Source organism: Desmodus rotundus, chromosome 9 (assembly GCF_022682495.2).
Source record: "Desmodus rotundus isolate HL8 chromosome 9, HLdesRot8A.1, whole genome shotgun sequence".
In the NCBI taxonomy this organism is placed as follows: Eukaryota; Metazoa; Chordata; class Mammalia; order Chiroptera; family Phyllostomidae; genus Desmodus; species Desmodus rotundus.
Window position 1 is genome coordinate 113,027,603 of NC_071395.1, and position 15,793 is coordinate 113,043,395.

General features: G+C 60.9%; 3 protein-coding genes and 1 long non-coding RNA gene across 4 annotated transcripts; 2 read left to right on the forward strand and 2 right to left on the reverse strand.

Annotated features, from left to right (window-relative positions):
- The first annotated feature begins 2,477 nt into the window (after positions 1-2,477).
- TSPAN10 (tetraspanin 10) lies at positions 2,478-6,487 on the forward strand. The gene is made up of 3 exons (XM_024554049.3): positions 2,478-2,583; positions 4,067-4,632; positions 5,504-6,487. Exons 1-3 carry the CDS (start codon positions 2,548-2,550, stop codon positions 5,832-5,834), a joined length of 933 nt encoding a protein of 310 aa, XP_024409817.2. The 5' UTR covers positions 2,478-2,547; the 3' UTR covers positions 5,835-6,487.
- A 707-nt stretch (positions 6,488-7,194) lies between these two features.
- PDE6G (phosphodiesterase 6G) lies at positions 7,195-10,259 on the reverse strand. Its single transcript, XM_024553965.3, has 4 exons — positions 10,184-10,259; positions 8,620-8,825; positions 8,180-8,220; positions 7,195-7,740 (listed from the first exon to the last, which is right to left on the reverse strand). The coding sequence occupies exons 2-4, from the start codon at positions 8,763-8,765 to the stop codon at positions 7,664-7,666; spliced, it is 264 nt and encodes an 87-aa protein (XP_024409733.1). The 5' UTR covers positions 8,766-8,825; positions 10,184-10,259; the 3' UTR covers positions 7,195-7,663.
- A 672-nt stretch (positions 10,260-10,931) lies between these two features.
- On the forward strand, positions 10,932-12,020 carry LOC128779184 (uncharacterized). The gene is made up of 3 exons (XR_008425079.1): positions 10,932-11,007; positions 11,209-11,447; positions 11,897-12,020. It is a non-coding gene; the product is annotated as an uncharacterized lncRNA (long non-coding RNA).
- A 1,364-nt stretch (positions 12,021-13,384) lies between these two features.
- Positions 13,385-15,751, reverse strand: OXLD1 (oxidoreductase like domain containing 1). Its single transcript, XM_053910492.2, has 2 exons — positions 15,602-15,751; positions 13,385-13,933 (listed from the first exon to the last, which is right to left on the reverse strand). Exons 1-2 carry the CDS (start codon positions 15,659-15,661, stop codon positions 13,514-13,516), a joined length of 480 nt encoding a protein of 159 aa, XP_053766467.1. The 5' UTR covers positions 15,662-15,751; the 3' UTR covers positions 13,385-13,513.
- Positions 15,752-15,793: the final 42 nt, after the last annotated feature.

Consider the following 15,793-nt stretch of genomic DNA (forward strand, 5'->3'; position numbering starts at 1 on the left):
CAAGAAGCTCCACATTTTCATTGTGCACCATGTTTTGTGCTGACGTTTATGATTGTAAAAAAATTATGGACACATCCAAGAGGCTAAAATCTATGGTTTTTAACCCCCGTGGTTCAATTTCTGGTTGCATTTATTAAACTTTTGTCCTGGAAAACGTTAGGAAATTGTCACTGTCATTTCCTCCCATCCCCACCTGATCTCGTCGTTACTGGTACAGTGACAGTGTTTGGGGCACAGTCTCTTCCACGGTCTCAGTTACAGCAGTTACTTGAACTTGACTTATTCATTCCCTCGCCAAATACCCACGTTTTGTGAGCATCATACCCGGGGTTATTATACCCATTATTACACCCATGGTATGTAATCATTATACCCATGTACAATGCATATCCTCATTTCCCCCTCAAAACTTTGGGCAAAACGGTGCGCATTATACAAGGCAAAATGCGGACCCTATTACGCATGTAGGATCTGCGCGCTGTGGCTCTTGCATGTGGATGGAGCAGAAAAGAACCAGAGCCCTGCCCTGGTGGAGTCCACCAGCAGGAGGCAGATTACAAACAGGTCAACATACAATGCAGGTTCTGACCAGTGTCTTGCCCACAGCCCAAGGCGGGGAGCTCTCCGGGGGGAGGCCTGAGCAGGTCACAGATGAAGGAAGTGATGTAGGTATTGGAGGGAAGAGTGGACAAGGGTGAGGGGAAAGCACGTGCAAAGGCCCAGGGACCTGAGACGCGATGGGGCACTTAAGGACCACAGAGGCCCATGTGGCTGAGAGCTGGGGGAGGCAGGGGAAGGCGGGTCCACTCTGACTTTTTCCTGTTCTTCTTCTACAGAATGGTTGCTGACATTTTTGCTTCTCTTGTAACTAAACGCATTTCTTCCAGAAGGGCAAGGCCGCATCTTGGTGAGCTGCCTTAACTTGGCTGTATTGGAGCGCTGCCCGGTGACAGCCATGCCACCCTGTCACATGTTGCTTACTTTTCGTCTCCATTTCGGCACTGAGAAGGAATCACACAGATTCTTTACGTTGCATTAGTAGCTGTGTTTGTTTCCTGGGGCTGCCAAAACAGAAGATCCCAGGCTGGGTGGCTTAGCCTGATTTCTCACAGTCTGGGGGCTAGAAGTCTGAGGCCAAGGTGCCAGCCTGTTGGTTTCTCCCAAGGCCTCTCTGCTCAGCTTGCAGGCGGCCACCTTCTCCCTGGTCTTTCCTCTGTGTTCAGGCATCCCTGGCGTCTCGCTGTGGGTCCCAATCTCCTCTCATCAGGACGTCACCGTGAGGCCACCCTCACGGCCTCATGTGAAGGTAATGAGCCCCTTAGAGGCCCTGTCGTTGGCACTTCTGCATGTGAATTTGGGGAACACAGTCCAGCAGTGGCCACGGTGACTCCTTTCGTCCCAATATTAGGACAGCACTGAGATGGAACGAGGGAGGTGACAGCTGGCACCCGAGAGCCTGGCTTTGGAACCAGGTGCAGTCACTGAAGAGGCTCGGATGTCACCTTTGGGGAAGAGCTGAGTGACAGCTTGACTGTACAAGGTCTCTAATCTCCAGTTCCTACCCTTGCCCTGACCTCTGTCCTGACCTCTGCCTGCTGTGAGGTAGGTGGTCCTTTTATTTTTTTTTAAGATTATATTTATAGAGAGAGGGGAAGAGAAGGAGAAAGAGAGGGAGAGAAACATCGATGTGCAAGAGATACATCGATCGGTTGCCTCTCAGAAGACCCCAACTGGGGACCTGGCCTGCAAGCCAGGCACGTGCCCTGACTGGGAATCGAACCGGTGACCCCTCAGTTCATGGGCTGAGCTTTGATGTACGCATGGCAACCTCACACACATCACAGAGGGGACAAAGGAGGTGTGGCCAGCCTGAGCCTGAGGTCTTGCAGAGCCGGTGGCAGGTGGGGGTTGGACAACGTGGGGATGAGGCAGCCTGCAGCCCGGCTGTCCACGTGGCGGCTGTGTGCCAAGCGTCCTTTCGGCACTGGGCACGATGGTGACCGTGATCAAATCCTGCCCCTTAGAAGCTCAGAGGGCGGGCGATGCCAGGTACCTGTAGACAGGAAGGATGTGATCTCACCAGCGGGTATTGTTTCGCCCTTACAGGGAATCAATCAGGGGCTAAGCCAGCAGTTAGCTGCAGGCAGGTGGCCTGGGAATGTCACTCTGAGTCAGTTCACAGGGCTCTGTGTCCCTGGGGGAGCCGGGGGAGCAGCCGCTGGAACTGCCGGGCCGAGGGCCACACTGGGCCATGCAGTGACGGCCTTGGGGCCAGCACCCTAACAGCACCCCAACGTGGTGCCCAAGGAGTGTGGCCCAGGACCGAACTCCAGAAGAAAGGCGGCTGCATCTGCCCAGGCAGAGCCCACCCTAAGCCCTAAAATGTGACTCCTCACATGATCCCCTCGTGACCGTGCTGTCCTGGTGGGGCTCACAGCTCGCCCCGCCCTGGGCTCCCGCTCCCAGAGTGACCGGAGACACAGCAGCACCAGCTCTGGGGTCCCAGCCAGAGGCCGGCAGGGACCAACACGCCTGTCCTGGTGGAGGATGAAGGAGGGAGAGAGGAGCCCCCTGCTGTCCCAGGTAAGCCAGCACCCTGGTGGCCTCCCCCAGCTGGATGGAGATGTCCCCAGGCCCTAGGCCCATGGAGCTGCTGAGGTTGGGGTGGGGTTTTACTAACCAGATACGCACCCTCACCCAGCGCCCTGTTTGGGCTGTGTAACGTGACCTGGCCTTGCCCTTGCATCTGACACAGCGCTGGTGTGTCCATGCCCCCAGGGAAGCGCACGCCTGGGGGAAGGTGCCCACCCTCATATCCTGCCCCTCCCCCTCCATCACCCCCAGACCCCTCAGCCTCCTTACCTCCACTGTGGCCCCGCCCCACTGCCCATGGCGCTCAGCCCAGTGCAGCCCCTGGACAAGGGATGGGGGGCGCTCTCTGCAGATCTGAGGTGCCCTCCGGCTCAGGATGCAGGAGGTGCTGGACGCCATGTTCCTCCCAGCGGCTGTGGAGCTGCAGGATGGCCCCTCAACCCACACCCATGACCCCCCGCAGCACGGGCACCTGACCCGCAGGGCCAGCAGCCTGACCCTTTGCTCCCACTGAGTTTGGGGTCCGGAGGGCTGACGACAACCCTCTTTTTCTCCGCGCCGAGTTCAGAATCAGCAAAGCGTCAGTGCAGTCAGACAGGTGGGGGCTGGGGGGCAGCGTCTTCCTGGTGGACTGCATTGGAAGGGACCCCTGCCTGGGCACACACCACAGCTCCAGGGCTCTTCCCCCAGCAGACGTCAGCCCTGGCAGGACCGCCTCCGCCTGTGGGTCCCTGAGCAGGGCCTGCGGGGGTTGGGGGTGTGGCTGGCTGTCCCTCCGCCCGGCAGGAGAGACCAGAGGCCCTCCCAGCCCTGCCTGTGGTTGGAGGGGAACAGGCAGGTCTGACACAGAGATTGTCCACACTGGGGCAGAGTGGGACAGGCTCCTCGGCCGCTCCAAACCTCACTGATCAATGAGCCACTCCTCCGTGGGGGACCAAGAGAGGGACGGGTCCGCCAACATTCAGCACCCCTTTTCCCTCTGCCTTGGCACAGCCAGGGCCCTGAGCTTGCCTGCAGGTCCTGCTAGAGAGCAAGGTGGGCCCCTGGGCAGGCCCTGCACCTCGAGGAGCCTGGTCTCCCGGTGGCCCCCGTCACCCTGCCGTGGGCCCAGCACAGCGTCAGCACTCGCGTAGTGGGGGTGACCGAGTGCATTCTGGGACGTCAGGGCCAGCACCAGAGGGGGAAGCAGAGGGTGGCTACCTGCAGGGGCCCTCCTCCTGGTGGCCCCCAGCCTGGGGGAGCAGTCCCCTCGGGACCACATCCTTTATGGAGGAGGTGCAGAGGGCTGCGGGAGAGGCGTGCGCTGCTGGAGCATGTACTTCCCAGGCCCCCGTTCCAAAGGAGCTGGGACGAGCCCTTTCCAGCCTGGAGGCTCCCATGTTCCTGGCTGTCTAGGGTCTCTGACTCCTTGGGTCAGAAGCCATGGGGTCATGGGGTCACACTGCTGAGATACCCTGTCCCTGCTCCTCCGCAGGACCCTGGGGGCCAGGAGCTGCTCCTCACTTCCAGCTGCCTGGGTCCAGCAGGACAGGCTTGGAGGACAGGCCTCGGGGGAGGCCCAGCCCCCTCCCTCCCACTGAGAAGCAGCTGCCTCCAATGCTTGACCTTTTCCTCCAACTTCCTCTTCTCCCTGCTCGGCCTGCTGGCCCTGGCCATTGGGCTCTGGGGCCTGGCTGTCAAGGGCTCTCTGGGGAGCGGCTGGGGGGGGCCCCTGCCCACAGACCCCATGCTGGGGCTGGTCCTGGGGGGCCTGGCGGTCAGTGCAGTGAGCCTGGCGGGCTGCCTGGGCGCCCTCTGCGAGAATGTCTGCCTGCTGCGTTGCTTCTCCGGGGGCCTCCTGGCCTTCCTGGCGCTGGAGGCCGTGGTGGGGGTCCTGGTGGTGGCCCTCTGGGGCCCGCTGCAGGATGGACTGGAGCTCGCCCTGCGGGTGGCCATCGCCCACTACCAGGACGACCCTGACCTGCGCTTCCTCATCGACCAAGTCCAGCTCGGGCTGCAGTGCTGCGGGGCCGCCTCCTACCAGGACTGGCAGCAGAACCCGTGAGTCCTGGAGCCAGGGGGGCGGGGGGGGGGGGGGGCGGTCACAGCCACCCACATGTGCACACACACACTCGTACACACCCGTGTGTGCACACTCAGGCCCAGCCAGGTGGACACGCAGGAACTTAATGGAGAAGCGCAGATTAGAAAGTCATTTTTGGGTATTTTCTGGTAAGGACATCATACAAATTCAAAAGTAAGGACATCAAAAGTCAAATTCAGGACACTCTCCCACCACCTCGTGTGTGTGTCTCTGTGTGTGCGTGTCTGTGTGTGTGTGGGTGCCTGTATGTTGAGAACAATCCCCCCCAACCCACCCCTGGCCCTGGAGTTCCTCCCAAGCCTCCCACCTTTGGTCGCTGCCCAGCGCTGCCCCTCACACCCCTGCTAGGACCTGATGACCACCACAGAAGCCTCTGCCCATCTTCTGCCCCAGCTCTTCCTGCTCCGAACAGCTCAGCAGCAACGGCCCGGCAAGCGGCCTTCCCCCACCCTGCCCAATGCTTTCCTCCCCTCCACCACCTCACTAACAATGCCCCTTCCAGCCCAGAAGCTACTACATCTGTCTGCGTGTGTGGAGGGCCACCGCGTGCCTCCCTGGGACCAACCCCAGGATGCTGGGCATAGCCTGCCTGCACAGTTAGTGTCCCCATGCAGGTGTGCACGCGCAGACCCATGCCCAGGGGCCTGTGTGGGCATCATGCGTGTGCACTCCCGCCTGAGTGTGCTTGCGTGTGCACGTGCCTGTGCCTGGGTGTGGCCAGGGAAGCATGTGGGTGAGTAGGAGCCCTTCTCCCCCCCACCCCCGCCCGGCACTGGGCAGCAGAAGAGTGTGTGCTGCCCTCCAGAGTGATGCCAGCGCCCCTTGCAGGTACTTCAACTGCAGCTCCCCGGGGGTCCGGGCCTGTGGCCTTCCTGCCTCCTGCTGCCTGGAGCCCCAGGACGCAGGAGCTTCCGTCAACGACCAGTGCGGCTTTGGCGCCCTGCGCCTGCTGGAGGACGTGGCTCAGACAGCAGTGCACCTGGGGGGCTGCGGTGCGCCCCTCCGACAGTGGCTGCGTGTTCAGGCCCGGGCAATGGGCAGCTTCGTGGTCGCTGTGGTGCTGGTCCAGGGGGCGGAGCTCCTGCTGGCTATGCAGCTGCTGAGGGCCTTGGCTGTCCGCCCCTGGGCCCGGACCCCCACCAAGCAGGACTGGGGCTGACCCGCAGCTATGAACACATGCCTCAAACGCAGGGCCTTCCCACACTACCGCACCCCTGGCCCCTGAGGTTCCCCTTCCCGAGGCCCAGCTGCCCTCTGATTTTGCTCTTTCAGAGGCCTTTGCCCCAGGGGCCACCCACGGCACTGCCCCTTTGCTCACAAACTGCTGTGGTCAGAGTGCTGGCTGATGCTCACAGGCGCAGCCTGGGGGCCATGGAGGGTGCCCGCAAGGCCCCCAGGCCAGAGGGCACCTCCAGCTCCTACTTTCACTGCCTGTGCCCATGCCCACCTCTGACCCCCATATCTGACCACCCCCTAGCCTCCGAGGCCTAGCTTCAGACCTCCCACTTCCCACCCCAGCTCTGACCCCCAGACTTGGAGGCCCTGCCTGAAAGCCCCTCCCCTGCCCACTGAGGGCCCAGGTGTCCGTGTCCGACACCCACCTCTGAGGCCGGCCTCAGCCCTTCACCCTGAGCCCCCTCTGACCACCTCCCTGAGGCCCTGCCTCACCAGGCCTGCACCTGCCCTCCTTGGGGGCTGGCTCTCCCTGTCTCCTGTCCACTCTGTGGTTGAGGGCAAGGCCCAGGACTCTCCTCTAGAGGGAGTTTGGGGGAGGGAGTAAACTTTCTTGAGATGTATCATTCACACAGTAAATCGCACCAAACTCAAGTGAGCGGCCTGAGAGGCTCTTCCCTGTGTAAACGCCCGCGGACCCACCACCAGGTCAGGATGCAGCCCAGTCGGCTCCCTGGTCCCCTCCCTGCGGTAGCCTCTGTGTGGCTTCATCGCCTTTCGTTGTTAGGGTGGTCTTTTCCAGCTGTCACATAAAGGGTCACAGAGGGGCCTTCCCGAGAGGCACCATCTGGTCACTGCACTGGTCCCCTTGGGCACGCACTTGGCCGCTTCCAGGTGATGACCAGCTAGGGACCGTTTGGCACAGGTCCGCATGGGGTGAGCCTGCTTCTCCGGGGTGTGATGCCAGCAGTGGAATTGCTGGGTCACAGGTGCCGGCCAGTCCAGCTCTAGGGGACACTAAGGACGGGCCAGCCGGGCCACTGGGCGAATTACTCCACGTCTCTACACTTACTTCCTGCCCTGTGAGGTGGGGGTAGGAGCTCCCTCCTGCAGTGTGAGATGCTGTTGGGCCTCATCCATTCTGCCCCCTTGGTGAGGCCGGCTCTGGCCACCTGGCTGCCCTTGGCAGGGGTGTTCTACCACCCTCTGGGCCCCACCCTGGCCTGGCTGCTCATGCCTCCCCGGCCTTCACAGGCCCAGGCTCCTCCTATCCCCACAATCCTGTGCCTTCATCCTACCTACAGCCCCAGGCTCTGCCCCACTCCCGACACACCCAGATGAGCGAGTGAGGGCACAATGATTTTATTTTGAAACGGACAGCAAGCATGGGCCATGCTGGAAAGGACAAGCTTCCCACAGGTTCAGTGGGTTTGGAGGGGTCTTGCTCTCTGATGCCCCCAGGACTCCCGCCACCTACCACGCCCACCCAGGGGAACCAGCTGGGAATGGCTTGTGGGGGCAGCTTGGCCTTTCATTGGGACAGGGAGAATGGGGGCTGGGCTGGGAAGAACACGGCTGGGAGATCCTGCCCTGGTTTTCCAGCTGCAGGATGAGAGGGTCTGTGGGCCAGTCTCTCAGGAAGTCAAGCAGGGCGTCCCGTGGGGAGGTGATGGGCTCCTGGTGTCCAGGGGCCTGAGGTTATGCCCTTTGAGGGTCCGCAGACACCCAGTTACAACCTGCACAATCCTGACACCCTCGAGCCTCTTTGCAGGACTCCTGAGCGGGGTGGGGGGCTGGAGCGGGTGGCAGGGGAGGCTAGATGATGCCGTACTGGGCCAGCTCGTGCAGCTCCAGGTGGTTGAAGGCCTCCCACGGGCAGATGACTGTGATGTCTGCAGGGGAAGGGGCCAGCATGTCTAGGAGGTCCTATGGCCCCGCTGCCCCCTCGGGGCCCTGTTGTCCACACCCCAAGTGGTTAAGACCCTCCTCCCAGGACACACCAGCTCTGGGGGGGTGGAATGGGCACCCCACCCAGGAAGGAAGTGGGTGCAGCAGACTGCAGGGAAGGGAGGGAAGAAGGTGGGCCTTGCTGCGGGGGAGGGGACAGCAAGTGGTCCTCCTCTCCCAGCCGCTCCACACACCAGGTGAACCCACTGTGTGGAAACCACCCTGCTTCAGGGGGACCTGAAGTGGGGTGTTTGGGAGAAAATGAAGACCAGGCTGTGGGCAGGACCCTAAACAAGCCTCAGCCTGGCCAAGCTAGAGGGTGCTGGGCCCCTGGACGTTCTGGGCCGCTGAGCTGGGGGAACTTGGCAGACCCTAGCATCATACCTGTCCCCAGGCCTTCCATTCCAGGGATGTCATCCCCAAACCTGCAAGGACATAGGGGTCAGGGCGGTGGCCAAGATGAGAGCGGAGTGGGGTGCGCAGGGCTACATCTGTCCTTGAGTGCAGGTTTCTGAGGATATGGAGTGTCTGTGGGTGTGCCCCGGGTGTGGGTGAGTGTGCAGGGACCCACATTGGTGGGCTGTGGCCGAGTGTCTAGATGACAGCGAGCGAGCTTCCCAGAACCACCGGGCGACAGTGGCTGGGAGTGACAGGGGCCCTGAGACGCCCACCCAGGCTCTGTGGAGCCCTGTGAGAGGACAGCAGGACCACCCATGCCTGGGAAGAGCGGCTGAGGCCCCCACCTCCCAGCTCTGCAGCCTGGGGCTGGGTCCCTCCACCCACCACCACCCGAGAGAGGCACCCCTTTCCCCAGCTCTGCTTACCCTTGGACACCTTTTTTAGGGGGCTTGCTCTTGAACTGCCTGGTTTGCCGCTGTTTAAATTTGGGGGGCCCTTTCCTGGGAGTAACGGGCCCCCCAGTCACCCTGGTGGCAGACCGGATCTCAGCCTTGGGTGGCTCCAGATTCATGGCCAGTCTGGCAGGGACCCTGTGGTGACCTTTGGCTGCTGGACTTCCTCACACTGTGGGCTGGGGGCAAAGCAGACAGGGTCCCAGTCAGCCCTCCTGCTCCCAACCCCCCAGCAGGTCCTAAGCCATCGGAGGAAACCCGGAAACCCAAGACCCTGTGGGTCCTGAGGGTGACCCAGAGAGCAGCCCCGCCTCCATGGGGGCTCCACAGGGGCCACCGTGCACCCCTCCTCACGTGTCTCCCCTCCTCTGCTCCCCTCCACAATCCCCGGGACTGGCCGGTGCTGTTGTATTCACAGGGGCATGCCAGGCACCCAGCAGTGCCCTGCTGATGAAGTGGGGACGCAAGGAAGGGGTGTCCGGGCAGGGTAGTGCTTGGCTCAGCAGGAGATGCCGCTGGGCTGAGCTGCGGCTCCTTCACCGGCAGGGTCTTCCCAGCCGCTCACAGTGCTTGTGGCCCCTCTGGGTGCCCAGGTTGCCTGCTGGCGTCCTTGCACCATTGTGCAGGTGACCTCCTTTCCTCTCCCCCCAACCTCAATGCCCTAAGCCCCAGTGACCTTGGCCAAGGGCAAGGGCAGCTCGGCTTACTCCAAGCCTCTTAGCACTGGAGGGAGACTAATCCCTCAGGGCCACTGGGGCCCAGAAGGTTCTGGAGCGACATGTGACACAGACGGTAGCGCTGCCCCCACAGCGCACAGCACGGCCCAGGCACCGTCTCCTGGTCCCCTTTCTCGTCCCGTCTGGTGGGCTGCCAAGGGCTGCTAGCTGGAGCGTCAAGGCTGAGACCAAGTGAGATGCATGGACAGGTGGTCCCACTGACCAGGGAGGATCAGTAGTGGGTGCCGGGCCCCTGGAGTTGGGGTGAACCCGCCATGGGCCTTCCGGCCCCAAGGTTTAGCCTCTGTGCCAGGCCCAGCACCAGCACAGGGGGGCCCGAGGGGGACGGCAGCAGGCCTGGAGCTCCGGCCCGACACCCAGTCCTCCCAGCCCTGGTGGAGCGGGCCCAGCTGGACCCCTTCCCCGGTCCTGGGCAGTGGGCCTGGCGCAGATGGCACTGAACCCTGATGGAGCTCCAAGGATCCCAGGCTGGCCCCATAGAAGCTGCTGCCTGAGCGGCCCTGGCCACAGCCACGCCGATGGCTGGTGCCCACCCAAGTTGACTGAACGTGTGCGGCCTGAGACTCCCAGACCATCCATCACTGGCCTTGGGGACAGCCTGCACCACCGTTTGGCTATGGGGAGCAGGGTGGGGACCAGCTGGGCATCCTCTCTGAACAGGGCAGTGGGTGAGCTCTCAGAGACCCAGGCCTCGGCAAGGTGGGAAAAGCCCACCAGCTTCCCACCCTCTGGGCAGATGCCCACCAACACCCTTGGCAAGTGGCCGCCAGGATAGGCCACTGTGGGAGGTCACTACTCACCAAGCTCTGGGCTGGTCTCAGGGGGCCACGGGGGTGAGTGGCGGGCCTCCCTCACCAGGGTGTCTGCCGGGCATTTATCCTGTGGCTGGGTAAGCTGATTAAGACTGTGCCCTGACACCACACCAATGAGATTGCCAGGGCCACTGGGGTGGGCACCACCGCTGAGGATTCTGGGGGTCGGGGATGGGGCTCAGGTGCAGTCAAGGGCCTGCAGGGAGCAAGAGCCGGGTGGAGCCAGGCCAGGGAGGGGAAGTGTGATCGGGGAGGGCCAGCAGGGTGGGACTCTCTCCCGAAGCAGCTCACCTTTGAAATGAGTACCGAACACACTGGCTGCTGTACTGGGCCCCTCACCCCCATCCCATCTGGTCCTCTGACTTCTGAGAACCACCTTCATGGCCCCCAAAGCCCTGTGTAGCCAGGGGGCCCCTATCCCCTTCTTTGGGCTCACCTTTCATTCCTCCCTCCTCGCTCTCCAAGGAGCCCTTTCCATCCCCTAGCTCCGTCCTCCCTGGACTGCAGAGCTCTGCCCCAGTACCGGCTCCTCAGGGCACCCCCTCGGGCTGGACCAGGGTGACCATTTCCCAGACCTCGCAGCAGCCAGACTGCCTTCATCACACTGGGCACGGAGTCATACGTTTGGATAATTCTTGTTTTAACTTTCTAGTTGGCACAGACTATTCTGTTGGCTTCTGGTATACAACGTCGTGATTCAACACGTACACACTTTACGAAGCAATCACCGTGAAAAGCCGAGCCACCATCTGTCACCGTACAAAGTTACTATGAACTGCTGACTGTTTTCCCTATGCCGCCCCTTACACCCGGTGAGTCGTTTCTTTCACAACTGGAAGCCGGGGCCTCTTATTACCCATCACCTCTTTCATCTGCCCCTGGCGGCAGCCATCAGTCTGTTCTCCGCAGCCGTGAGTCGGTTCCTGTTCTTTGTGTTTTGGGATCCCGCTCGTGTAACATCACATGGTGCTTGTCTTTCTCTGACTTATTTTACTCCGCATGATTCTCCCCAGGTCCGCCCGTGCTGCTGCTGATGGCTGGGTTCCGCTCTTTTTGCTGGCCGAGTCCTATTCCATTGCGTCTGCACAACCTCTTCGCCCCTCGTCCATCGGCAGACACCTGGGCTGCCTCCTGTACCGTCTAATGCAGTAAATAGTGCTGCAATGAACACGGGGCTGCGTGCATCTTTTTAAATCAGTGTCTTTGTTTTCTGTGGATAAATTACTCAGGAGTCGAATTGCTGGGTCATAGGGTAGGTAGTTTGTTTGTTTTTTTAAAAGATTTTATTTATTTATTTTTAGAGAGAGGGGAAGGGGGGGAAGAGAGGGAGAGAAACATCGAAGTGTGGCTGCTTCTCGAGCGCCCCCTACTGGGGACCTGGCCTGCAATCCAAGGAATGTAGCCTGGCTGGGAATCGAACCAGCGACCCTTTGGTTTACACGCCAGCACTCAATCCACTGAGCCACACCAGCCAGGGTGGAAGTTCTATCTTTAACTTTAATTGTTTGAGAAACGTCCACGCTGTTTCTGGCAGTGGCTACACCACTTACCATCTCACCCACAGGGTGCAAGGGGTCCCTTTCCTCCACATCCTTGCCACACTCGTTGGCTGGCTTGTTGGTAACAGCCAGTCTGACAGGTATGAGGTGAGATCTCACTGCAGTTGGATATTCTCGTGTTAACCTGTCTTCTGCACTGGAGTGGGACCTGTGTCCAGCCCAGTGCCAGGTACTTCACAGGTGCTAGGTAAGTGCCTGTGGAATGAATGAATGAATGAACGGACGGACAGATGGACGGTCCATCGAACAAAGGGAGACCCGCCGGCAGGAAGTTCTCAGCACGCGGGTCCTGACATGCCGCTGGCACACGGGATGGCCATGTTCTTCGTTGAGGAGGGTCCTGCCCCACTGCCGGGGGCCAGGCCAGTGGCTTCTCTGTGGGGCTCCCACGCTGCAAGGAAGGGCCTCTGCTGGAACTGTTGAATTCTGAAGTAAGGCTAATTGTGTGGGGGCCCGGCGGGTGGGGTGCGTGCACACACGCTCCCAAGTGCCTACAGAAAGCCTTCTAGAATTCTGCATTTTTAAGAAAAGTACAGAAAACCTCTCGCTACATCGCTGAGATCTGCGGCAGATGCCCGTGGGCCCCCAGAGTGCGGAGCTCTGCTGTGCTGCCGTCCCTGGGGACAACCTCTCCCTTCCCAGGCCCTTTTCCAATGTGCACAGACAGGGTCAGACTGGAAGCCCTGAGACAGAGCCTGACACACACGTGTCACCCTAACCATGCGTCTCTGAGCTGACCCATGCTCTGAACGCTTCTGGGTGACACACACGCCTTAGCTGAGCCAGATGGCAGCTAAGCTACCCGGTGTCGGTCCACCGCTGTGTGGCTTCCTCCCCTCGCCCACAGATCCGCATCTCTGTGGGAACACTGGCTTTACATGAAAGGGAACGGCTCTTTATCAGCTCAAATCCCTTGTGAGATTACAACCTTAGCTTTTCCTGTACACAAGGACATAAAGCTGGCATAAATTCATTTAACCCCTGCCCTGTCCAAGACACTGGTATCAGAGCTTGGGATACATTGCTGGAGGGGGAGTGGGGGATGAGGGGAAAACTCACCGGTGAGGATGAGCAGGCGACTGGAATGGGCGGTGAGGGCTTGGGCTGGTGCGGGGACACTGGTTCTGAGGTTAATGCCTGAGGCCCCCTCGTTCTTCTGCTGTGGCCAGCTGCCCTGCGGGCTGTGCCCTAGGTGGGCTGGAAGGACTGGTGGCTACAAAGTGCTCAGGCCCCTGCTGGCTGATCTGCAGCCGTCTACTTGGCTGGCAGATTGGTGTCTCCCCAAGAGCCCCAGCAGCTAGGGACAGACTGCAGCTGGACCAATGGGTAACTTCCCAGGCTGCCTGGGGGCTTCCATGCCTGCCAAGGGCTTTGCCAACGGCAAGCTCATGGGACCAGATGACCCTCCCTCTACCGCACTGCTCAGGAACCTCAGCCAGCCTTTGGCGGGGACCTCGGAGATGCTAGGGCAGAGAAGGGGGCCCCTGGGGTCCGTGTCACTTGAATATTCAAAGAAATGGAACTTATTTCCCCCTCACAGGCTGAGGGAGGTTGTAAGGTGCTCGTGGAACCTCCTGTGACAACCTGTTCCTGCCCTTTGACGAGGCCACACAAGCCCTTCAGACAGAAGCACAGAGAACTGATTTATTTTCAGGTAAATTCAATAACTAACTCTTCCGATCCCACCTGACACAAGCCCCACCAGGGGCCGTGGGTGGAGGACGCCACAGCGCTGCTTGGGTGGGCGCTCCGGGCCGGCTCAGCCCCTGCTCCTCATGCGGAGCTGGATCTCCGTTCTGAGGAAGGCCCTGAGGTTCTCGTCAGCCACATGCTCCTGCAGGGCGGCCAGGGCCCGCGCCCCGCCGTCCTGGTAGTGCTGCAGCAGCGTGTCTGCGTAGTCCACCCACACGCAGTTGGGGCAGCCGCTCATGCAGCAGTTTGTGGGGGGCTGCAGCTCAGGTGGTGAGGGGTACGGGGCTTCTGAGGTGCCCCCGCCGGGCGGGGAGGACTTGGGACACCTCGTGCCATCTGCCCCTGTTTGGGAGCCCTCGTCCACATGGTCCTTCCTGAACTCTCTGCGGCCTTCGCAGACTGGGATCCGGGCGCAGTGCCTGTGCGGAGTGCTGCCGCCTCCAGGAAGCCAGTGGCACCAGTCCCAGCTGGAGAGTCGGCCCGGCCCCTAAGAATGCAGAGAAGCCTGTGAGTCTCCAGGAAGCTGGTAAGGCCTCACCTGCCCCCAGCTCCAGGGGAGTTTCAGCCTCCTGTCAGTGGCTTCCTCACTCCCTGTGTGGCTTCAGACAAGGCACTCCACCTCTAGACTCGGTTTCCATCTGTTAGATGGATGTGACGGCTGGCATGAGGACGACAGGGCAGGACCGCGAGCTGGGCTGGGTTCAGGGCCTGGCACTGGGCATGCACTGCAGCGGATGGGGGTGGGGGGGCAGGCTGGGGGGGGAGCTGGGCGCCTCCAGCTAAGACGACTCTGCTCTGCGGGCGGTGGACAGGAACGGGGAGTGGGGGTGGTTGGAAGCCACCTCTCCCTCTCCAACCAGTGCAGACTGCCCATCCCCTCTGCCCATCTGACTAATCACACTGTTAGGCAGGATGGACAGCAAACCGAGGCAGGGAGGAGGAGGCATGCTTCACCCGGTAACTCAGCAGTCCTGGGCCTGGTCTGATAATACTGCCAGGTGTCCTGAACCCCACAAGAAACGCTGTTAGCATGGGAGGAGGGAGCACCTGAATTCTATGTATGGTCTCCACTAGCTGGGAAAGAAAGCCTTTGAAACTGCTTTTGTCCCAAAGTCTAGAAGGGGGACGAGAAGAGGGTCCACAGTGCCCAAAGAAAAAACCCATATATAACTTTGATTAATTGCCCGCCTCTGGTCATTATCTGTCTTACAAGGGAGTTCCTAATGCTTACAGAAAGGGCCATAAATAATCTTAGGCAACTGCCCCAACTTTAATTAACTGCCTCCTGTCACGTATCCTGTTTTAAAACACGATGAGCAAATGGAGTCCGAGCAAGATCAGGATTCCGGCTAACAGACGGCGCCCCACGCCCACGTCTGTTTAGCCACGTCCCCGGGGGAAGCGGGCACCACCTTCACCCATCAATCAATATGTCATTTCTTCACCCCCGCTCCCACCAACTACAGAAGTTCTGCTCTTGCCACCCTTACCTCGCTCTGCCATGAACCTAAGCCTTTCACCCCCTTCGGCAAGGCCCATTCTCTTCCGTAAGAACTTACCACTGATAAACCTTGCTCTCACGGTCATACACTCGCTGATCTGTAATTCTTTACCGCATCAGCGAGAAGAACCGAGTTTCTCCCCTAACAAGAATCCCTCGTCCCTTCAGTCCCGGTTTCCCTGCCACAGGAGAAGCCCAGGCCGCCCAGGTCATCCCCGAAGGCCTGTGGGCAGTCCCCCCTGTACCTCCAGCCCCAGCCTAGCTCTGGAGCCCCCTTCCCGGCTCCCCGTGTCTCCAGGGCACTGAAACTGCCGGGCTCAGCCGAAACCTTCCTTATTCCCTAATTCCTGCGCGGAGCATCAGCTCCTGTCCACTGCAGCGTCCCCGAAGGGCTCGCAGACAGCGGACGCTCCAGGGGTATTTCCGGCGAAAGAGCTCAGAACCGACTGGCACTCTCCCCGGGCTCTGTCCAGTGGCAAAACCCCTTCTCGCAGACCCGCAGCGGTTCTGGGCGAGAGAAGGACCGACAAGCGGCGAGGCTCGCAAGCCCTTGCACTGTCCGCCAGCGGCGCGAGCCCAGGCTTGTCCCGGACCCCCTAACGAGTCCCCCCCGCCCCCCCCCCCCCCCCCGCGTCCGCCACCGCAGGTACTTACAGAGCAGAGGGCAGCTGCTGCCACCGCCCGGCCTCTCGTTGCTACACGCCCCAGCACCATCGCTCCCGGCTCAGCCCACGGCGCACGCGCGCCCCAGCCTCCGGGTCATGAGCGGCGGCCTCCTTGACCAATCCGGACTCGGCTGGGAGATGCACCCCCCCCCCCCCCCCCATGGCTCGGAGCGGAGCGCAA

What these genes read in the sequence shown, in the direction of transcription:
- TSPAN10 (XM_024554049.3), top strand. Translation starts at nt 2,548, where the DNA reads ATGAAGGAGGGAGAGAGGAGCCCCCTGCTGTCCCAG. An exon ending in GGAGCCCCCTGCTGTCCCAG is followed by an intron (nt 2,584 to 4,066) that starts GTAAGCCAGCAC and finishes GCTCCTCCGCAG; the next exon opens with GACCCTGGGGGCCAGGAGCT. An exon ending in CAGGACTGGCAGCAGAACCC is followed by an intron (nt 4,633 to 5,503) that starts GTGAGTCCTGGA and finishes CGCCCCTTGCAG; the next exon opens with GTACTTCAACTGCAGCTCCC.
- OXLD1 (XM_053910492.2), bottom strand. Translation starts at nt 15,661, where the DNA reads ATGGTGCTGGGGCGTGTAGCAACGAGAGGCCGGGCGGTGGCAGCAGCT. An exon ending in CAGCAGCTGCCCTCTGCTCT is followed by an intron (nt 13,934 to 15,601) that starts GTAAGTACCTGC and finishes CTGCATTCTTAG; the next exon opens with GGGCCGGGCCGACTCTCCAG.
- PDE6G (XM_024553965.3), bottom strand. Translation starts at nt 8,765, where the DNA reads ATGAATCTGGAGCCACCCAAGGCTGAGATCCGGTCTGCCACCAGGGTG. An exon ending in CCTAAAAAAGGTGTCCAAGG is followed by an intron (nt 8,221 to 8,619) that starts GTAAGCAGAGCT and finishes ATGTCCTTGCAG; the next exon opens with GTTTGGGGATGACATCCCTG. An exon ending in AATGGAAGGCCTGGGGACAG is followed by an intron (nt 7,741 to 8,179) that starts GTATGATGCTAG and finishes CTTCCCCTGCAG; the next exon opens with ACATCACAGTCATCTGCCCG.